The sequence below is a fragment of the Gopherus flavomarginatus genome, chromosome 2, assembly GCF_025201925.1.
Source record: "Gopherus flavomarginatus isolate rGopFla2 chromosome 2, rGopFla2.mat.asm, whole genome shotgun sequence".
NCBI lineage: Eukaryota > Metazoa > Chordata > Testudines > Testudinidae > Gopherus > Gopherus flavomarginatus.
The window spans coordinates 16257822-16281668 of NC_066618.1; the positions used below are offsets into that span (position 1 = coordinate 16257822).

Sequence of the window (23847 nt, forward strand, 5' to 3'; positions counted from 1 at the left end):
ACTACAGCCATACATTTGGTGAACACCCTCGGGGCCGTGGAGAGGCCGAACGGGAGGACCGCAAACTGACAGTGGCAGCGGTTGATCACGAACCGAAGGAATTGTCTGTGCGGCGGGAAGATGGCTATATGAAAATACGCGTCTTGCATGTCGAGGGCGACGTACCAGTCTCCAGGATCCAAGGACGGGATAATGGTCCCCAAGGATACCATACGGAACTTCAACTTCACGACGTATCTGTTGAGTTCGCGCAGGTTGAGGATAGGCCTGAGGCCTCCCTTGGCTTTGGGGATCAGAAAGTAACGGGAGTAAAACCCCTTGTCCCGCTGGGCCTCTGGAATCTCCTCTATGGCTCCTTTGGCGAGGAGCGTCCGCACCTCCTGAATAAGGAGTTGCTCGTGAGAGGGGTCCCTGAAGAGCGACGGAAGAGGGGGGCGGGAGGAGGGGTGCGAAACAAACTGCAGATGGTATCCAGCTTGTAATGTGCGTAAGACCCAAAGGTCTGATGTCAGTCGGGATCACGCCGGGAGGAAAAACGAAAGACGGTTGGAGAATGGCGGGGATAGATCCGGGAGGGAAACTGGTGCATCGCCCTCAGGCGCATCTTCAAAATGAAGGCTTTGGGCCAGAGGGAGCCTTGGAGGAGCTCTGGTTTTGCCCCCCTTGGTTGCCCGATTGTCTACGCCGGCCGTTCCTACTTCGGCATCTGGCGAAGTCCTGCCTCTGGCGAGGTTGAGGGTAGGGCCAGCGCTGCTGTTGAGGCCGGAAGGATCTGTGCTAGGTGACTGGTGTATGCATCCCCAAAGAGCGCATAATGACTCTATTGTATTTAAGGCTTTGCAGCCTGGGGTTGGTCTTGTCCGAAAACAGGCCCTGGCCTTCAAACGGGAGGTCCTGAATGGTGTATTGGAGCTCCGGAGGAAGACCAGAGACTTGAAGCCAGGAAAGCCTGCGCATGGTCACACCAGAAGCCAGAGTCCTGGCGGCCGAATCTGCGGCATCGAGGGATGCTTGCAGAGAAGTACGTGCCACCTTCTTGCCCTCGTCAAGGATTGCCGCAAATTCCTGACGTGCATCTTGTGGAAACAATTCCTTAAATTTGTCCGCTGCCGCCCAGCTGTTGTAAGTGTAGCGGCTAAGGAAAGCTTGTTGATTGGACACCCGAAGCTGGAGAGCGCCCGCAGAATAGACCTTTCGGCCAAGCAGGTCCATGCGCCTCGCTTCTTTAGACTTCGGTGCCGGGGCCTGTTGGCCGTGACGCTCCCTCTCGTTCACAGATTGTACGACGACGGAGCACAGGGGTGGGTGGACATAGTGATACTTGTACCCTTTCGAGGGCACCATGTATTTGCGTTCCACGCCACGTGCCACGGGGGGAACTGATGCCGGCAACTGCCAGATGGTAGTAGCATTGGCCTGAATGGTCCGTATAAAGGGGAGGGCAACACGAGTGGGAGCATCTGCAGACAATATGCTCACCACGGGATCCTCAATTTCTGAGACCTCCTCGGCCTGCAAATTCATGTTTTGCGCCACGCGCCGGAGGAGGTCTTGATGTGCTCTGAGGTCGAGCGGAGGATGGCTGGTGGATGTTGTTCCAGCCACTGCCTCATCCGGGGAGGATGACGAGGAGACCCCCAGCAGGAGTGGATCTGCAAGATGCTCCATCTGGAGCAATGCTTCCGGCTCTGGAGGGAGGTCAGGGTACCACTGGTGAGACAATCCCTCCTGTGCAGGGGATTGGGGAGGACGAGACAGTGTGGCCTCCGGAGCCCTGTGCTCTGACGTTGCTGGAGGTGGGGGAACCTGTTGCTGCCCTTGGGCTTGATGGTATGCCCAGGGGGTCCAGAAGCCCCACTGCTGTGGTCCATGCTCCTGCGGAGGGGGCTCCTGGAAGAGAGCAGCAGGTCTGTCCGCATCCATAGCATACGCGCTGTCTGTGTGAGAGGAGACAGACAGCTGTCAGGATGGCCAAGGTGGAGCCGAACGGGACTGATACGGGTCCCTCCGTCTAGACGACGTCGACCTACTCGGTGCCGGGAGTCATACCGGTGCCGGGATCGAGACCGGGACCTACTACCAGCGCGGTGCTGGGAGGTCGACCGGGATGCCGAACGCCGACGACGGGAGCGGCTTCTGGAATCTCTGTCCCGGTAGCGGTGGCTCGAGCCAGAACGGTGCCGGGAGTACCGTGACCTCCGTGAAGTGGATTGGCGCCGCGAGTACGACTAGTACCGCCGCGGGGAGCGGTGCCGGGACTGCGAGCGGCGTCCCAACCGAAATCGTCCACGGTGCAGGGATCTTGATGGGGATCGGTGCCGGGTCGGTGAACCCGGATATGGAGCTCGTAAGGCCGTAGGCTTGCCCTTTGACTGCAGAACCCGCACCGGAGGCACCGGGGGTTGAGGTAGCGTAGGCTCAGTCAAAGCAATCAGGTCCCAAGCCGAAGCAAATGTCTCCGGCGCCGAGGGAACCACTAGCTCGACCCCGGATCTCATGGGGGAGCTGTGAGGGACCGGACTCGATGGAACTCCCGGGCCCGGAGTCGACGGAATCCCTATCATCGGTGCCGCGGCAGTAGACAGTGCCAGGCGCTCCGTCCGCATCTGCTTGGCTGGAGTGGCAGACGTTGAAGGCCTTGCTTCTGGGCCCGATGCCAGGGAAGGCCAGTGCCGCGGCGTCTTCCCGGTGCCGGAGCGGTCCGGTGCCGGAGTGGAGCCGGCGCTTGGCGTCGAGGCTGGAGGGTTAAGCGCTGCTTCCATTAAGAGGGTCTTTAAGCACTGATCCCTCTCCTTCTTTGTTCTTGGCTTAAATATCTTACAAATGCGGCACTTTTCAGAGATATGCGATTCCCCAAGGCACTTCAGGCAAGTGTCGTGGGGATCGCTCGTTGGCATCAGCTTCTTGTAGGCCGAGCACTGTTTAAACCCTGGCGAGCCGGGCATGGGCCCGGCACCGGGCGCAGGGGAGGGCTAGCGCCCAAGCCCGCTAACTATTTACAACAAGTACTACAACTAACAACTAATACTAAAAAGTCTAATTACAACTATAACTATATACAACTATTAGAACACGAGACAATGGAGAGCTAGGGACGTGGAAGACAGCTATGCCGCGCTCCACCGTTCCAACGACCGACACGGCGGTAAGAAGGAACTGAGGAGCGGGCGGGCCGGCAGGGGTATATATCAGGCGCCATGCCGGCGCCACTCTAGGGGGCGACCTGCCGGCCCACCGGAGTTGCTAGGGTAAAAATCTTCCGATGAACGTGCACACGCGGCGTGCACACCTAACTGGAATGGATATGAGTAATCACTCGAAGAAGAACCATTGTGCTTTGAGATGTTCTGTCAATATGGATCTCACTCATAGTGTGTATGTGCCCTCTGCACAGGAGTTTGGCAGTTTTATCAGTTCTGTCCACTATGGATCACATATGCGTTTTTCACACCCTTGGACTCTGTCCCCAGGGTATAAAGGATAGTTTCTACCATAAATTCCTCCACCACCCAGAATACAGATTAAGAGTCTCTGAGTGGCAGGGATGGAGGGAGTTGTGAGGAGAATGGCGAGTCATGGGATCCACATGCAGAGAACATCTCAAAGAATGACAGTTACTATAAGGTAAGTAATTGTGTTTTTTGTCTTTGAGTCTCTGTGTATGAGGATCTCGGTCACGGTGTTTAGCTAACAATTTGGTTCCAAGCGGTGGGAGCTAGGAACTCATCTGAATAAAAATTGCAGAACTGCTTTCCCAACTTGTGCATTAGCTCCTGATGCTGACACCAGAGAGTAATGACTGGTAAATATATGCACTGAGAACCATGTGACTGCTCTAGAGTTCCACAATTAGTTTTCTACTGAAACATGCCACCAACATAGCCTAGGCTCTCATGGAATGAACGGTAACATGAACTAGAAATAGTCGTTTTTTTAATATCATATGATATTCTAATACTGTCCACAATCCATTTAAACAGGTTGTGAGCAGAGATCAGACTGGTCTACCTCTAGATGTACTGTCACATGTGATGAATAGTCAAAGAGATCTTCTGAATGGTCTTATAATACAACAGCCTCCTCTTAACGTCCAATATACGAAGTTTAGATTCACAGGAAGATGAGTGACATGTTGGAAAAAATACAGGTAAACTGAATATATCAATTAACATGAAAGTCTGAATCCATTGTTGGAATAAATGTAGGGTGAGGGCTCAGTCACTATGTCTGCATGTAAAACCACGAGTGGTGTGGGGGTGATATAAGTGCCTGAATTTCACTTACTCTTTACGCAGAAGAATAGCCACCAACAATACAGCTTTAATACATAAATGATGAAGGGAACAAGAGGACAACCTCAAATGGAGGTTCCACTAGAAAGGTAAGAATTACGTTCAAATCCCATGAAGTTAGTATCTTTCTTACTGGCAGAAACATCTGCAACAGATTCTTATGGAAGAGATCTGAACAGGGCAAATGACAGGCCCAAAATCACTGCCAAGTAAATTATAATGATGCTGAAAGATAAACCAGATAGTCCAGAATTACTGGAATGGATGATTGAAGAGTGTCACATTGTCTTGCCCTCTTCCCTATGGAAAAACACTTTCACTCAATACGATTTTCTAGTTGAGGGTTTTCTGCTTTCTGAAAGGATTCTCTGCATCTCTGCTGAACACTTCATACCTGCTGACATTAACCAGAGACTCTCCATGCCATCAGATGGAGAGATGTTTAATCTGGATAAAGCATGAGTGATAGTCTATACTATTACGTTCACCACTTTTACAAGACTATGATAAATTTTGTACAAAGTATGCCTTGTGAAGTATCATTTGAAAACTCATGATCTGCTTAACATTATTGTCCGGTACAATATGTGTTATCAGCACTGTATGTGAACTTAGAAGATTCTATTATGTACAGCCTTGCTGTAACATGCTTAAAGTTTAACAAAAGAAGGCCTAAACCAGTTTTTCAGAACAAAGAACAGACTAACACCCAGCCAGGTGTTAAAGAGCTATCACTTACTTAAGCAGTCATTCTCCAGTAATGGGAAGGTGTGAACAAGAAATCTACATTTCCTCTCAATGACAATTCAACCTTCACCTCCACCCAGTTGGGGATAAAACTCAAAGAGTGGTATAAGAATGAGACACACTGGCCTCCACTTCATCTCTCTCCTCCTTCATCCCTGCTCATGTCATGAACAACTCTCAAACAACTGAACTGGGGGGAGGGATCCCAGGCTGAAAAGGAGACCCACCCAGTGAAATTTACTGCAGCGTATGGTGAGACAACAACTTTTGTTTTTAAGTTCATTTAGCTTGTTAAGTTAGCTTGTGTTTTACCCTTTTATTTTCTTTTGTAACCAATCCAGAATTTTTTGCATCATCACTTGTAATCACTTAAATTCTATCTGTCTGTAGTTAGTAAACTTATCTTTTGTTTTATCTTAACCAATGTGTTTTGATTACTGTGTGTGGGAAACACCATTTCAGATAACAAGGCTGGTTCATTATCATTTTTCTTTGATGAAATGATGGACTTTCTGCGAGCTTGCATTGTTCTGTAGATAGCTGGACAGTACAAGACTCACATTTGTGGGAGACAAGGCTGGAACTAAGAATGTGCGGGCATTGCCCTGTATGTAACTGAAGAATGACTGGTCAGAACGCTCATGTATTTAGCTGGAAATGAATTTGCATACTGAAGGATGTCTGAGTAGGCCAGGAAGAGAAGGCTACTCAGTTTGTGCAGAAACTGAGGTTCTTCTAGATGTGTGTTCTTGTGGGTGCTCCACTTCAGGTGCTGGTGCCATCAATCAGAGATTTATGGTAGTAGTGTCTGCATGGGTCACGCGTGCACAGTAGGTGTCCTGCGGTGCTGTTGGCACCGCATCTTGCGCACGCACGACCCAAGCCCTCCAGTTCCCTCTCTACCATAGAGTCCTAGCAGCAATCTCCAAAGTGAGAGGAGAAGGATGGATAGTGGAGCACCCAGAGGGACACACATCTTGAAGAACCTCAGTTACTGCACAAAGTGAGTAACCTTCTCTTTTTCTTTGAGTGCTGTCCCTGTGGATGCTCCACTTCAGGTGACTGTACAGCAATGCTCCTCAGAAGGCAGGAGGGCCTTCGAGTTCATTTGAGTCGTAGAGGTAAGTACGGTTAGGCCAACTATGGTGTCACCTCTGGAGTCTTGAGTGAGTGCACAGTGCTCAGCGAATGTGTGGACAGAGGCCCAAGTGGCTGCCCTACAAATCTCTATTATTGAAAAATTGTTGAGGAACGCAATCGAGGTAGAAACAGATCATGTCCAATGCACTCTGAGGTGCGTAGGAGGATCCGTGTTCCGAATATGACAGCACTGTTGAATGCATATGGAGATCCATTCAGAAAATCACTGAGTGGATATTGCGCAGTTTTTTGAATGCATGATAATAGAAACAAAAAGTCTAGGAGATTTTCAGAATGGTTTAGTCCTTTCCAGGTAAAACATTAACACCCGTCTAACGTCCAATGTATGCAAAATGGCCTCCATTGGAGTGCCATGAGGCCTGGGATAGAATGTGGGAAAATGGACTGGTTGGTTCATATGGAATGCTGATATTACTTTCAATAGGAATTTTGGGTGCAGACATAGCGTGACCAGTAGCATGAAGAATATTATGTAAGAAGGTTCGGCCATGCGTGCCATGATCTCATTCACCCCTCTGGCAGAAGTAATGGCAACCTGAAAGGACACTTTCATGGATAAATGCAGCAGGGAACAGGTGGCTAAGGGTTCAAATGGTGGTCTGGTGAGGCATTTCAACACCAGATTGAGGTCCCAGGTTCGCAAACTTCTGAGTAAATGTTCTGGAGACCTGCGAGGAAGTGTTAAGTAATTGGGAGCACAAAGATCAAGTTCCTGTCAATCTCAATATGGAATGCAGTAATGGCCACAAGATGGACTTTGGTTGAGCTCGTTGCTAAACTGATAGTTTCTGCTCCAGTAGATATTCCAACACTAATGGTAGTGGTGCTGTGGAGGCCATCACGTGTTTTTCTTGACACCAGGAGGAGAATCTCTCCATTTTTGAAGGTAAGTATTATCTTTTGGTCATTTTTCTGCTGTTTAGTAACACATGTTTAACTTGTTCCAAGCAGGCTAGTTCATGGAATCATGCAGAAGCCACCCTTGTAGGTGGAGTTTCTCTGGATGCAAGTGAAGAGTGTGACTGTTGTTCTGAGACAGCTAGTCTGGACAACGAGGGAGAGTTCAAGGGGCACATATCGCCATGCACGTCAGGTAAGGGTACCATGCTTGTCTGGGCCACGTCAGGACTATGAGGATAACTTTGGCCTTGTCTGTTTGTATCTTGTATATCATGTGTGATATCACTGGAATTGGTAGGAAAGCGTACATGAGTTGTGCATCTCGTGATGAGAAAGGCGTCCCCCAGTGACAAGGATCCCACCCCCACTCCCGCAGAACACTGCACATTTGATGTTCATTGGGGATGCAAACATGTCAATGAAGGGAATGCCCCACCACCAGAAAACGGAAAGCAAGAGTCTCCCATTCGTTTCCCATTTGTGGTCTCGAAAGAAGTACCTGCTTAGCGTGTCCGCCATCACATTCTGACAGCCAGCAAGGTAGGAGGTCGAAATGTTTATGTTATGGTGTATATACCATTCTGTGGTTTCATGGCTTCGGTGCACAGTGAGTGAGATTGCACGCCCCCTTGTCTATTGATGTAAAACATGCAGGCAATGTTGTCGGTCATGATGCGAATAGATTAGTTCTTTATGTGCAGTAGGAAGTGTCAGCAGGCATTGTGGAACATGCGTAGTTCTAGTAGATTGATGTGTAGCTGAGTCTCTGCAAGAGACAGTTTGCCTGAACCATGCGCAGGTGCATATGGGCACCCCAGTGAGGCGTCTGTCATGATTATTACTGATGGGGGTTCCTGTTGGAACGGGATGCCCTTGCATACATTTTCTGGTCTTATCCACCAGTGTAGAGAGTTCAGGACATGGGGTGGTACTGTAAGTTGTTTGTGCAAGCTGTACTTGCTGGGTATGCATACCGAGCTCAGCCAGCCCTGTAGTTAGTGCATATGTAGTCCTGTGTGTCATACCATGAATGTCGTGGCTGCCATGTGTCCCAGCCGTTACAGGAGAGGACGAGCCAGTATTTGGGGGCTTACTCTTAGCTCTGAGATAAGGTTGGTCAGAGTTGTGAATCTGTTCAGGAGCAGGGATGCCTTGGTTTCTATGGCATTGAGATGTGCCCTAATTAAATCCAGTTGTTGGATAGGGATTAGAGTGGATTTTCATTCATTTATCTGCAGCCCTGGATCCCTGAATTGTGTGATCGTTGTCTGGACCGAGTCCAGTGCTTTTTGTTGAGTTGGGTCTTTGAGAAGGCAATAATCCAGGTAAGGGAAAATCATTATTCCCCGTTTGTGTAGATGTGCCGCTACTACACTACGGTTTGAAGAAAACTCTTGGTGTAGTGGATAGGCCGAAAGGTAGTACTCTGTATTGGAAGTGTTCATGTCCTACTGTGAAATGCAGGAATTTCCTGTGAGTAGGGTGCATAGTAATATGAAAATAAGCATCTTGGAGGTCACATGCTGAAAACTAGTCCCCCTTTTGCAGCACTGGAAGTATTGTGCCCAGGGTCACCATTTTGAACTTTTTACTGCATACGAACTTATTGAGTTTCCTGAGATTCAAAAAAATATACATATATGGAGATGTACCTATCTCACAGAACTGGAAGGGACTCCAAAAGGTCATTGAGTCCAGCCCCCTGCCTCCACTAGTAGGACCAAGTACTGATTTTGCCCCAGATTCCTAAGTGGCCCCCTCAAGGATTGAACTCACGACCCTGGGTTTAGCAGGCCAATGCTCAAACCACTGAGCTATCTCTCCCCCATAAGATAAGTCTCCATCCCCACTTCTTCTTCTGGGTCAAGAAGTAGTGGGAGTAGAACCCCTTCCCCATATATTATGAAGGTATTCATTCCATGGCACCTAGTTGTAGAAGATGATCGACTTATTGTCATAGCAGGTGTTTGTGAGAAGGGTCCCTGAAGAGGGATGGGGAGGGGAGCCGTGTAGGTGATCGGGAGATAAAGGGGTACGATCTCTAACACCCGTTGGTCCATTATTATTGACATCCAGATATGGTAGAATGAGTGAAGGCAGTGGCCAAAGCATGGGGACGAATCAGGTGAAAGCGTTGCCTGGTGATGGAGCTCGTCCAGACCCTCGACCAAAACTTCAAAATTGTGGCTTGGGCAGAGCCGATTGAGAAGTCAACGGTTGAGCTTGAGGTGTCAACCTCAATGGTGATGTCTTTGGTTCTAGTATTGTCACTGTTGTTGCTGTCTGTTGAAAGAGGAATCCCTGTTTGTCTGATAAGGTTGGTATCATCTTCTCTTCGCAGGTGGAGTGTAGATCCCTGAAGTGTGAAGGGTGGCTTGGGAATCCTTCACTGAGTGGAGCTCCGTGTCTCTCTTGTTCAAAAAGAGCTTCTCTCAGTCAAAAGGTAGGTCCTTGACCCTGTTTTGGAGTTCTTTAGGTATGCCAGAAGATTGCAACCAGGATGCCCGGTATATGACTACGGCCATGGCCATGGTTCTGGCTGCCATGTCCGCAATGTCCAAAGATGTTTGGAGGGCTGTTTTAGCTAAGAGTTGACCCTCATTTACAATGGCCTGGAATTGTGATTGTTTCTCCTCAGGGAGCTCCGCTGTGAATGAGCTGAGTTTCCCATAATTATCATAATCGTATCTGGCCAGCAAGGCCAAATAGTTGGCGACTCAGAATTGTAATGTCATTGAAGAGCAAATTTTTCATCCAAAGAGGTCAAGCCTCCTGTGTTCTTTATCATATGGGGTCGATTGAAACTGTAGTTGTTTGCCACAGTTAGCAGCGTCGACCACCAAGGAGTTGGGAGGTGGATGTGAAAAGAGGAAGTTTATCCCTTTGCTAGGGACATAATACTTTCTATCTGCCCTTTTGCATGTTGGCAGAATTGAGGCTGGTGTCTGCCCGACTGTCTCTGCTGGTTCTAAGATTGCATCATTGATGGGCAGAGCAATTTTGGAAGTGAATGAAGGTTGTAAGATTTGTACCAGCTTGTGTTGGTTTGTCTGCACTTCCTCCATTGGGATGTCCTGGTTTTGGGCAACCCACTTAAAACAGTTCCTGGGACTGTTTTGAAGTCATCCACCGAGGTATGTGGCATTGGCATGATTGCCTCATCCAGGGAGGAGGAAGAATTGTGAGCAGGAGATGTCGCTTCCTGATCAGTGGCTGTTTCTGTGTTGTCCCCAACATCCTGACCGTCTGTTGGTTGCGGGGTGGGAGATGTGGGACTAGACCTCAGCTCACCTCTGAGCCGTGGGTGGCCTGGACTGGGGGCCCTGGTAAGTTGCCCAGAGTTCCCAATGTGCCCATTGCACTGGGAAGGCCATCTGTGTATACAGCTATGGTGATCCATTACCATGGTTGGGCCAGCTGGTAATAAGGGTATTTAGGACCCATCTGGCTCCAGGTTAGTCGTCGGTCTTTTGGTGATGAGTGATGCAGCAAGTGCATGGCTCCTGCACATCATCATCATCACTGGACAAGTGTACCTCGCCATGAGAAACATGGGGATCTTTTCTATAACTTAAGGGAGAGCCCTCAGTACCAAGTAGTGGAGACTGCGGTGCTGATGACATAGCCAAGTCTCTCTCTTGCAATAATTTCTGTGGCAGTTCTGATGTCAGTGCCGTCAGCACCGATGGGGGCGCTCTCATTGGTGCTGTCAGATGTGGTGTTGATTTAGTTGGCATGGTCAGTGCCAACTTGGTTTTCTCAGCCAGTGCCGACTGCAATGTCAGTGCCGGGGGGCGGAGGCATGATGCCTGAGGAGATGCTCGGCACCAGGTCCCTAACCCTAACCCTAAGCTGCTGCTACTACTGACAAGTATTTTGTGAATACTCAAGGTATAGCTAAAAGGCCAAATGGAAGGACTCTGAACTGATAGTGACTGAGTGATATCACAAAGTGAAGAAACTTCCTATGCAATGAATATAACAGCATAAGAAAGTATGTGTCCTGCAAGTTGAGGGTACTGCACCAGTCCATGGGATCTAGAAGGGGTATGATAGATGCAAGAGTCACTATGGAAAAGCTGGCGCACATTACGTAAGTATTCAGAAGTCTCAGTTCTAGTATGGGCCACCAACCCTCTTTCTTTTTTGAAATAAGCGGAATAAAATCCTTTTCTGTTGAAAGCTAATAGCACTAGCCCTATTGAGCTCAACTCCAGCAGAGAATATTTCTTGCCACATTTGACTCATATGAGATTGGTCCTTGAATAGGGACATGGAGCATGGGGTGCCACAGGAAGGTGTGGAATGAAGTTGGAGGGTATACTCCTCTTGGATGACCTAATTCTGATGTAACTGCAGTTTAGGCTTCCTTGGGGAAAAAAAGGTAGGAACAAAAAGGAGGGAGGAAGGTGTAACTCTGCAAATTCTAGTCTCGTATCCTCAGCTGAAACATCAAAATTGCTGTTTCTGAAACTAAGAGAGTTGGCTTCCAGATAGTGAGGGTGGGCTCTCTCTTTGGAACCTCAACCTCTTTCTCATCTGATCCTACTGTTTCTGATGATAAAAATACAAAAAAGTGATCGGCTCAGATGTCCATCTAGAATAAAACTGAAGATTAGAATGCTTCCTCCTAAAATCTGGGAACTAAGAACTAAGTACAGATTGAGTGTCTTTCAAGGAGTGCAATGTTTCATCCATTTTTTTTAATTAAAGAGATCCTTTGCATCAAATGGTAAGCCCTGCACAGTTGTTTAGGCCTCCTCAGGGAGTCCCAAATGAGATATCCATGAACCTCTTCTCCTTGTAAACCCTACAGCCATTGATCTAGCTCATGTCAGCAGAATCCAGGGCTGTTTGTAAAAAGGTCTTAGCAATGAGTTTTCCCGTGAACAAATTGATTTAGATTCCTCTTTCAGATCTGCAAGTACACCTCTACCCCGATACAATAATGTCCGCGGGAGCCAAAAAATCTTACCGCGTTATAGGTGAAACCGCGTTATATCAATCTTGCTTTGATCTGCCGGAGTGAGCAGCGCCTCCCCACCCCCCTAGTGCTGCTTTACGTTATATCTCAATTTGTGTTATATCTGGTCACGTTATATGGGGGTAGAGATGTAGTTTATCTAATAATTTTGTTGCTCTATCCCATTAGATATAATTATACTTCACCAGCTTAGTTAGATAATTTGTAATTATAACCTGAAGAGAGGCAGAAGAATAAACATTTTGACCAAAAAGATCAAATTTTGGAGAGTCTCTTTCTCTTAGAAGGGCCTGCAATACCTCCCACTTAGATCTTTCATTAACTGCAGTAACCACAAGAGTTTTTGCAAATAGAAATATTCAAATCCCTTTGGTGGGACTTGATATTTGCATTCAGCCCTCTGAGGTTGCTATGATGGATGCTGGAGTAGCCCGTAAATTGAAGGATTCCCTCAATAATTGGAAGAGATATTCTACTTTGTGCATCTGATTGAAGATTATCAAATAGCTTGTATGTTTTCTTTTGAACAAACTCCAAGGGAAATGATCACTGCCATTCTGTCAGGAGTAATGACTTGCAGCTAGCCTAGTTATGTACTAGCTTAACCTCTAGGCAACCTAACGAGCACAGCTGACCTGTAGTAGACTGCCCCACCTGATTGGCTGGAAGAGTCAGCAGACCAGCTCTTAAGCCCAGCAGCAGCAGTAGTACAATGGCTGCTCAAAGCATTCATCTGTGGCTGCATTAGCTTCTGCTCCTGCCTTGTACAAGTTCCACTCCTGTCCTATGCCAGACTTGCTCCAGCTCTGCTCCTGCCTCAGACCCAGCCCTGCCCCTGCCTTCCCTGACTCCAGATAACCCAGCTCCTATTCCTGGCTCTGACTCTGGTCTGAGGCTTGGCTCTGGCATTCAGCCTTTGACTCCAGTTCTGACCTCTGGTTTTGACTCCTGACTCTGGCTCTGGCTTGACTCTGGGATCAAGCATTCAGTCTCTGACTCTGGTTCCGAACCTTGGTTCCAATTCCCAGCTCTCAACTCCTGCTTCAACCGCTATGTCTGACTTGCCACATTCCAGTCCTTAACACATTCTCTTTAACAGCTCCTGATAAGTTTTAAAATCATCTACAATTGTGGGAACACACTTGCTGGGTTAATTAAGTCCTCAAACCATGATTTAAAGACTTCAAGTTACAGAGAATCCACCATCTAAACTACTTTAAAACTGCAAGTGACCTGTGCTCTATGCTGCAGAGGAAGGTGACCAATCTGACCCAGGGGAAAATTCCTTCCTGACCCCAAATATGGCAATCAGTTAGACTCTAAGCATGTGGGCAAGACCCACTGGCCAGACACCTGGGAAAGAATTCTCTGTAGTAACTCAGAGACCTCCTCATCTAGTATCCCATCACTGGGCACTGGAGATATTTGCTGCTAGCAGTTGCAGCATAGCTACATACCATTATAGACATCTCATCATACCACCCCCTCCATAAACTTATTAAGCTTAGTATGGAAGCCAGTTAGGGTTTCTTTGCACCCACTGCTCCCCATGGAAGGCTGTTCCAGAACTTCACTCTTCTGATGGTTAGAAAACTTCATCTAATTTCAAGCCTAAACTTATTTCTGGCCAGTTTATATCCATATGTTCTTGTGTCCACACTGGTGGTTAACTTAAATAACTTCTCTCCCTCCCTGGTATTTAGACCTCTGATGTATTTGTAGAGAGCAATCATATCTCCCCTCAGCCTTCTTTTGGTTAGGCTAAACAAGCCAAGCCCTTTGAGTGTCCTCTCATAAAGTAGGTTTTCCATTCCTTAGATCATCCCAGTAGCCCTCCTCTGCACCTGTTCCAGTTTGAATTCATCTTAAACATGGGAAACCAGAGCTGCACACAGTATTCCAGATGAGATCTCACCAGTGCCTTGTATAATGGACACTTCCCTATCTCAACTGGAAATACCTCACCTAAGACTGCATTAGCCTTTTTCACAGAGGCATCACATTGGTGGCTCATAGTAATAGTAATATAATTAACGCTGGTCTTTCTCCTCTTCTGTCACTTCCGACCGATAAATCCTGAGCTTAGAGCAAAAATTCTTGTTGTTAGTCCCTACATGCATGACCTTGCACTTTGCACTATTAAATTTCATCCCATTTCTATTACTCCAGTTTTTAAGGTCTTCCAGATTTTGTATGGATATTTCAGTCCTCCTCCATGTGTCATCCACAAATTTTATTAGCACAACTTTTTGTGCCAAGATCAATAATAAAAATGTTAAATAAAATTGGTCCCAAGACCAATCTCTGAGGAATTCCACTAGTAACCTCCCTCCAGCCTGACGGTTCACCTTTCAGTGTGAGCCGTTGTAGTCTCCCTTTTAACCAGTTCCTTATCCACCTTTCAATTCTCATATTAATCCCAATCTTCTCTAATAATTTCCCATGTAGAACTGTATCAAATTACTTACTGAAATACAGATAGATTAGATCTACTGCATTACCTTTGTCTAAAAAAAAAAAAAAAAAAAATCAGTTATCTTCTCAACGAAGGAGATCAGGTTGGTCTGGCACGATCTCCCTTTTGTAACACCATGTTGTATTTTATCCCAATTACCATTTGCCTCTATGTCCTGAACTACTTTCTCTTTCAAAATTTGTTCCATGACCTTGCATTCAATTGAGGTCAAACTAACAGGCCTGTAGTTTCCCAGATCTTTTTTCCCCTCTTCTTAAAAATAGAAACTATATTAGCAATTCTCCAGCAGATAATGCTGCACTTCTGATGAGCAAGACATCTCTAAATCAGTTAGAATCCTATAGTCCATGTCTGACATATTGGGGCACAGTTCAGACCAGTGGGGGCTGTGTCAACCCTGCCCTGTAAATTTGGGTGCCTTACAATGCCATGCTGGTAGTGGCTCCCATTTGGGCTGCTCACAAACAGCCTTCCAGCATGCAAGCCACACCCTGAGTGTCTGTATGTAATTGCAACCTGCCAGTCACACCCTGGCCCCTCACCAGCCTTGGTTATATTGCAGGATGACCAAAACACCCCCTCAGTCCCAGATCTTCCCCCAGAAATATAGGTCCTGTACTGTCTAGCCTTCTCATGGACAGTACAAATAAATTAAATCCATTATTTCTTTATGGGAATAATATGCAAGCTTATTACCTTAATAGTCACAGACACTTCGATTTAAATATACTGGATTAGATAAAAGAGTAAAACAAGTTTATGAACTACAAAGAGATAGATTTTAAGTGAGTATAAATAATGTATTAGCAGGACTATTGTGAGTAAGACATGAGAAGTAATTCTTCCACTCTACTCTGCGCTGATTAGGCCTCAACTGGAGTACTGTGTCTAGTTCTTGGCGTTGCATTTCAGGAAAGATGTGGTCAAATTGGAGAAAGTCCAGTGAAGAGCAAGAAACATGATTAAAGGTCTAGAAAACATGACCTATAAGGGAAGATTGAAAAAAATGGGTTTGTTTAGTCTGGAGAAGAGAAGACATGATAACAGGACATGAAAACAGCTTTCAAGTACATAAAAGGTTGTTATAAGGAGGAGGGAGAAAAATTGTTCTTCTTAACCTCTGAGGATAGGACAAGAAGCAATGGGCTTAAATTGTAGCAAAGGAGGTTTCGGTTGAACATTAGGAAAAACTTCCTGTCAGGGTGGTTCAGCACTGAAATAAATTGCCTAGAGAGGTTGTGAAATCTCCATCACTGGAGATTTTTGAGAGCAGGTTAGACAAACAACTGTCAGGAATGGTCTAGGTAATACTTAGTCCTGCCATGAGTGCAGGTGACTGGACTTGATGACCTCCGGAGTTCCCTTCCACTCCTATGATCTATGAGGCATAAAAGAAATGATTACAAGAAAAATAAAGATAAAACACTTACTAGTATCTACTTAAGAAATGATCTTAGTTGCAAGGAAAACTCTCTTACCACATGCTCCAGCAGATTACTGACCAAACTCATCAGATCAGGACTCCTCTCCCCAAGTCCAACTGCTGCTTTCTTTTGTCTTTTCAGGTGCGGAGAATGCCATGGGCATGGAGAGCGAGGGGAGCCTTGAGGTGTTTGTCCCCCCCTTTTTTTTTTTTTTAATAGTTTCAGTCCCCCTCTTGAAAAACATTTCTAGTTGAGACCCAGAAGAAAAAGAGCATATGACCATGTCTACACTACTAAATTATATTGACCAAATGTACATCGGCATACAGACATCACAATTATTCAATTGCTTGTGTGTGCGCACTCTTGGCTCCTTGTGTCGGCAGTGTACATCTTCACTAGAAGCACTTGTATTGCCAGTGCGGGGCATTGTGAGATAGCTCCTGAAAGCCAGTAACAGTCAATATAAGCAACACAGTGTCTACACTGACACTTCGTCGACCTAATTACACCAACTGTGACTCTATGCCACTCATGGAGGTGGCGGTACTAAATCAGAGTAGAGAGGCTCTTATGTTGTCAGGAGCCAAATTTAAACGAAAACATTTCCACAGCTAGTTCAACACAAGGCAGCTTACGTCAACCTAACCCTATAGTGTAGAGCAGGCCTCTGTGAAAAGATACTCCCTGCTGCTTTTTTTCACCAGTTTGAACTTCCTTTGTTTTCCCTCCCTGCTTGATGACTCTATTTACTGTTTAAATGCAAATTAAGGCAAGCATACATTCCTTCTTTTGTTTAGGACAGATCTGACTTCTGCCTGGCCTCGGCTGTGAGGTCTGGAACATATGTTAATAACATCATACAAGGGAATCTTGTACCTTCACATACAGTGTTGCCACACATATTTTACCAGGACAATACTGACCAACAAATTAATGAGTTTTCAAAGGATACCTTACAAGTGATACTTTCTACAAAGATCATTACAATAGTGTGTAGGGTGTGAACACAAGGATGTATTCTGTCACACCATGCCATCAAGTGTATGGACTGAGGGGTCTGGAAGCAAGATTTGGCCATCCTGCTGAAATATCAGATCTGTGGTCACAGGAAGAGATCAGTACACTCCTCTGAAGAGGTGAAGGAAGTCTGGAAATCAGAATTATCCTCATGATATCTTGCCTTCTCTTCTGTACTACCCTCTTGAGTAGAATGAGGGAAAGGTGTAGAAGAGACCTGTTTCCCAATTGAAAAGGAATGCATCTGATACAGACAAGAGAACTACTCCCGGTGTCGAGCAGATTCTCAGGCATTTGGCATTGTCTTCCCTTGAGATCAGATGTATCTCTTTGTGACCCCATGGAACAAATATTTTCTTCAGACAATAACATTTTCAGAGACTATTTGTGTAACTCCTCCCTGTCTTTGCTCAGTTGATCTGCTAGGTTGTTGTCTTTTCCTGCTAAGTGTAATGCTACTGAGTAAATGTTGTGAAGGACACATCGGTCCCATAGTGTTATAGCTTTCTTACACAGCTGGGAGGAACAAGCTCCTCACCATTTGTTCACATAAAACAGACAGCCTCTAGGGATCTTGCTTCTGGGAGGAAGGCTCTTCCAGATTAGGAGTCTAAGATTGCCCCAAAGAAAGAAATCTTCTGTGGGGGAAGATAATGTGGTTTTTTTCCAATTTATTCTGAGTCCCAGCTTTTTTAAAAGGCTACACATGTGGTCCATATTTATGGTCAAGAACTCTTGAGAGAAAGCCTTTATTAGCCAATTGTCCAAATAGGGATCTACATGAATACCTGTCACCTTAACTGTATTGCTCTGACTGTGCAGTGGAAGAAAAGCCAAATGGAAGAACCTTGTTCTGATAGCAATCTTCCCCAACCATGAAAAGGAAATATTTGAGATGCAAAGGTCTGTGATACATATGTATGGAAGTATGCATCTTTGAGACAGAGTTCTGAACCAATCTTGGGTGGGTAAAGAGGGAATTGTGAAAGCATAGGTCATCATATGTAATCTGAACTTCCAGATAGAAGAATTTAATTTTCTGAAGTCAAAGATGAGCTTCGGTCTGCGATCATATTTTGGGATCTGGAAGTACCTTAAATAAAACCCCTCCACCTCTAAAGTCTGTCGGCACCTCCCTGATGGCTCCTGCTTTTAGAAGGGAGAGAACATCTGCCCTTACTAGGTTCTCATGAGAAGAGTCCCTTAATAGGGAGGGAAGGAGTCAAATTGCATCGAATAGCATTTTGGCACTATCTCTGGGATCCATTTTTCATGGAGATGGTACTCTATTGATGGAAATAGTGGGAATATCTATCTCCAGAGGAAGAGTCAGAGGTTGATTGGAAATTGGATTGTAGCTCTCACTCCCCCTGTCAAACCTGAGATCTAAGGATGATGCAAAAGAGGATGAGGCTGTCTGCCTTCTCTGGAGACAAAGCTTGTGGTTCCTTTCTCCTTTCTCGTTGCTGAGGAACAGGCTGCTGTTGTTGATAAGGGTACTTCTGGGTAAAACATGAGAAGAAAAGTGAAGAAGGATACTTCTGTCTGCGATACAGATTCTAAGGCCAGAAGGGATCACTATGGTCATCGAGTCTGACCTCCTGCATAACAGAAGCCATATCTGAAGACAGGAATTCCAAACCTTCTTGTTGGGGGTTGACAGACACCAAGAGATCTGGTCATTGATCTAGGGCATCATGAGATCTTCTACACATGCACTAGTTTCAGGTAGTAGACCAGAAGACCTGAACTATGCAGGTCTCTTTATGGTAATGGCAGATGCCACTGCCCCTGAAACAGAGTCTGAAATATCATATGCAGCTCTTAATGACTGTTTGGCAACAAAATGTCTCTCTGTAATTAACAGCTTCACTAATTTTCTTTTCTATTGAGGAAGGTCCTTAGCAAAAACAGCCATCTTTTCCCAATGACAGAACTAATATTGACACATCAGAGCTTGGTAGTTTAAGACTCTGACACAAAAAGTTGATGAGAAGATGATGTTCCTCCCTAAAGTGTCTAATTTTCCACCTTCCCTATCAGACAGAGCAGAATGCACCGGGCCATCTTTTTGCTTGTTGAACAGCTGCAGCCACCACCAGTGAGCTGGGAGCAAGGTGAGTGTGAAACAGCCAAGAACCCTTCATACAGCAGCTGCTCTTTTCAACATGACCAGACTCATAGCTGGATTAAATCAAATTATTTTAGGTGGCTTCAGAAATACTTCCAATACTGGCAGAGTGATCTTTGAATTAAAAGGAGCCTCCAAGTTATAAAAAATTAGATGAGAGATCTCTTTTATAGAGACTAAAGGTATATTCAAACTGGAAGCCCTTCTAAAGACCAAGCCATGGAACTATATTATATCTTCAGACAGTGAAGATACTATGCTATTCGTGCATTATCACCTGGAGACATTTGGTCTCCAGTCTCTAAATCAGTGTCCTGGGACTCTATGTTGGTTGTTCTTCTGAAAGAATATCTGGCACCACCACTGGAGATTGCTGTCTATACATGCTGATGCAGACAGATTTGGGGCCACCCACAGGTCTCAGAGGGGATGACTCCCTTTATGAATACTGTGACAAAGTTCCTCTTTTACCTTGGCGAGTCCTGAGCTTATTGGCAGATTTGCACATCTCAGTGATCTTCCCCTCTGGTGGAACCCACAGTCTGGGTCAACTCCTCCTCTGTTTGATCAGGAGTTACGAGGTTTGGGGGGAACCCGGGTCTGCCCTCTACTCCGGGTTCCAGCCCAGGGCCCTGTGGATTGCAGCTGTCTATAGTGCCTCCTGTAACAGCTACAACTCCCTGGGCTACTTCCCCATGGCTTCCTCCAAACACCTTTTTCCTCACCACAGGACCTTCCTCCTGGTGTCTGATAATGCTTGATTGTCATAACTCCTCAATCCTCCAGTAGCACACCCTCTCAGTCTCAGCTGCTTGCACCTCTTGCTCCCAGCTCCTCACACGCACTTCATCTCCTCTGGCTCCTCCCCACCTGACTGGAGTGAACTCCTTTTTAAACCCAGGTGCCCTGATTAGCCTGCCTTGATTGGCTGCAGGTGTTCTAATCAATGTAGCTATCTCCACTCCTTCGAGAAAGATCTTAATTGGCCCCAGGTGCCTTGATTAACCTGGAGCAACTGCCATTTGGTTACCATGGTACTAGGGATTTGTTTAGCCTGGAGCTAACATACCTGTTCCTCAGTACTTTACTGTAGCCATCTGGCCTTGCCCCATCACAATACATATGTTCAGCTCTCTCATAATACCTAGGAGATGGCCAATAGGACCATCCAGCTCAAGGAGGACACTGCCAGTCTTGGCAGTACTCAGAATCAGCTTCCGTATCATGGAACCCACCTGGATGTGAGTGTGTTCTGTGTGGGTATGGGTCATTGAGAATATATGTTCTGTAAACAAAACAGAACCAAGTGGAAAGTAACTTGTCTATCTGACGCCACACTGGCGTGTGCATCCAACCTCAGATCTGAGGTAGTTGGAGACAGTGACACTAGAGGTCTATGCAAACTTAAAAACTGAAAAAAGGGAAGAAGATTTTCCCAGCGAGCCTGTAGGAGATGTAGGAGAGGGGAAAGAGAGTTCAGGGAAGATCTGGATATGCTCCATAAGCTCTTGTCTTTTCCCATAGGGGAAAGCAGAGCAGGTGCCTCTATTGCTTCCCTTTTATCTAGTAATTTGTGGTGTCTTCTGGATCTGAGGCTATTTGAGGATCTGAGCCATGTATTGGGCTATAATTGTTAACTTTGGCACAGGTGGCTCCTCAGCACCGGAGATGATTTTTGGATTGGTAACGCTCATATCACCTGCCTTATGGGATATACTAGGAGCCTCCAATTTAGACTTCGTTTTAGGATTTGAGAATGACATTGGAATTAATCCCAAAGAACCTGAAAGGGATTCCGGATGATGATTGGACATAAAAATGGAGGCAGCATCATGCAATACCATTCTGCTCCGACCCCGGAGAGTCTGGGTTCTTTTGACAGGGCTGGTTCTGCTAACAGAGGCCAACACCTGTACCATTCTACTACTCTTGGTGATAACTTAGGATCTCTCAATATCAAGAGTTTTACTCTTTTCCCTGCATTGGAGGATAATTCATTTTGCAGAACTTTAGGCTGCTGATTCTTAGTTCTCAAAGGATGCACACCTAACTTTACTCACAGAACCAAACTGATTAGCACCGGAGGGTCTGGCCACTAGGTCCTCCTGAAACAGAAGAACTGGTAGCCAGTTTTGCTGCTCCTTATGGGCTCTTGAAGTAGATGTGCTATATACTCTGCACTAAGAAAGAATTTGTCCTTCTCCTAAGAATGCTAGACATCTCATATGGGTGCTGGAGGCAAGGAAAACAGCAGGAAAAAAGGATTTCACTTAAAACCTGGCAGATTACCCTTTGGATCCACCACAGAATCCACGAGACTGCACTGAGGCACAGAACCTAAAGGGAGTCTCAACATATTAATAAATAAAATACTTTTATAAAATAAAATACTGTACTCTTAACTAACTATGGCACTATTTGATTAAAGAAGTGGATCCAAGTCCGATCTGGAAGGTTCCAATCCATCAGCAACTGCACATGGAAGGAATTGAGGTGGCCAGTGCACCACACCCCATTATAGCCTCACCTTCAGAATATTCAGAAACTGTGGGTGGGGAAGGGGGAAGGGCAGCAGACGACATGAGAGCACTCCAATAGGACCTCCTATGAAACATTCTATTATCAGAGCTGCAATGGCAACATATCCCAAGAATGGAAATGCATAAAGGCCACTCAAAGAAATTTTTTTTTCCTCCTTTAGTTATATGCAATATGAGAGAGGCAACTAAAATAAGGAAACAGCCAGATACAAACCTGAGACAAGCTACATTTCACAAATAATTATTTATCAACTGTAGCGTTTTCCCATGCAATATAATAACTGCCTATGATTTGGATAACAGTAAGAGAGAACCACTTAATCAGTAAGAGTTTAAGAGATTTGTGAGGTTATAAAGATGGACTGTACCAACTTCTATTCACTCAACAATGATTAATCACAATTTCCAGTCATATTGTTAGAGTCTCATTAGCATCTTTACTGATAGACCTGATGAGCCAGTTAACATCCATTGCCCAAAAAAATGTATTCTATTTTCATTACAATTTGATTTGGTCCAGTATTTCATTATAGCCCACCACATGGCTCTCAGATCATTTGGATCGAGACAGAGAGGCGGGGAAAGTTCTTTACTTTGTCTATTTAGGGGGAACTGGCCAAAAAAAAGTAAGTTTTTAAAGGCCAAAATTTCAGTTCATCCTTAACCAAGCAATTATTTGTGTCCATAGTTTGTGCCACTAAGATGTGTGCACTTCTGCCTATGTATGCAAATCAGGGACTCTGGCCTGGTCTACACCTAAAATTTAGGTCAACATAGCTATGGCACTTAGGGTTGTGAAAATCTAACTCCCAGTGTAATCGTAGCTAGCTCAACAGCAGATAGCTTCTGTCAGCCTAGCTAACTTTGCTCAGGGATGCGGTGTTCTTACAGTGACAGAAAAACTTGTTCCGTTGCTGTAGGCTGTGTCTGCACTACAAGGTTATGCCGGCATAGTTACAGCACCATAGCTGTTCCATAACAGTCCCCGTAGTGTAGATACTGCCCTAGACAAGTGATTTATTTGTGCCCACAGAAAATGGATGCCAGTGTACAAAAATCAAACCTTTAGTCTCAGTTGTGGCAACAGCCTATGTTAATCTAGCACTATTTGGTTTGCACTGCACTTTTCAGAGCATATCAAGTCCCCTAACCCAGGAGCACAATAAATAGGCATTATAATGAGCTAGCTGGGTTCAGAGTCAGTACTGTGGATACCTCTAAGCCTGGGAAACAGGCCAGAAAATGCCTTCAGAAAATCACTCTAAGGATCACATCAGTATATGAAATCCAGAAGGAATAATCACAGATGCAGAAGAGAGCAACGTTCTCAGGCCTTGATGGGATAAGCCTCCTTTAAGTCATGAACACAACATGGATTTACTACAATGTGTTAAATAGGTTATTACTACCTTGTTGTTGTCTCTGTTGAATCTGTGAATCCCAACAGCTTCAGGAGTAATCTCTATCACATCAAAATAGAAACCTTAAATCAAAGCAAATTAAAGATAGTCATGTTTTCTTCTGGCACAAAAAAGTATTAGTTTCAGCAAATGGATAGAAAAATAACAAGTATATATAATGCCCGTGAGAGTACAGAATGGTAACAGAGTGAAGCAAGACACAGTACTTTGATTTATGACACAATAAATTTAAATTTTGTATAGCAATTTCCATACACAAAATAAAATCACAGAATGTTTCCTGACCAATTCCAGTCCACACATTTATTTAATTTATTCTGTTTTCATTGATTTATAAGAAAGTGTTTTTTAAAAGCATCTCTGACTCCAGGCACCTTGAATACTTCAATAGAAACACAAACCATGTAATAAAAAAAGACAAATCCAGCAACTCAGCCTCACTACGTAACAGAAATTACCAACCAAATACATACGTATACAAATAGTGTATGTAGGTTACAGTAAATCTTAGAGGTAACATCAGTAGATACAGGGCAAGTGGGAAAGGGAGAGACAAAAGGAACAAGTGATAGGAAACTAGGAGAAAGAGCACAGACAAACTGGAAGGCTCCTGGTGTCAGATTTGATGGCTTTATTAGACAGCATTAGAAGCTATAGATCAGGGATAAGAGGCAGAGAGGGTTTTCTAGACAGCGAGGAGCAATTTGAGAGAAAGGTCTGTTTCCCCTTGTCTATGAATGGAGATAAGGAA

The 23847-nt window shown here is 45.3% G+C and overlaps 1 protein-coding gene across 9 annotated transcripts in view; it reads right to left on the bottom strand.

Annotated features, from left to right (window-relative positions):
• Window positions 1-23847, bottom strand: part of XYLB (xylulokinase) — a 144923-nt gene that overhangs the window by 88492 nt on the left and 32584 nt on the right. For all 9 annotated transcript variants that reach the window (XM_050941541.1, XM_050941535.1, XM_050941540.1 and 6 more), the window contains one exon: window positions 23085-23158. In XM_050941541.1, coding sequence (XP_050797498.1) covers window positions 23085-23158 — 74 coding nt within the window. The remainder of the gene's footprint in view (window positions 1-23084; window positions 23159-23847) is intronic.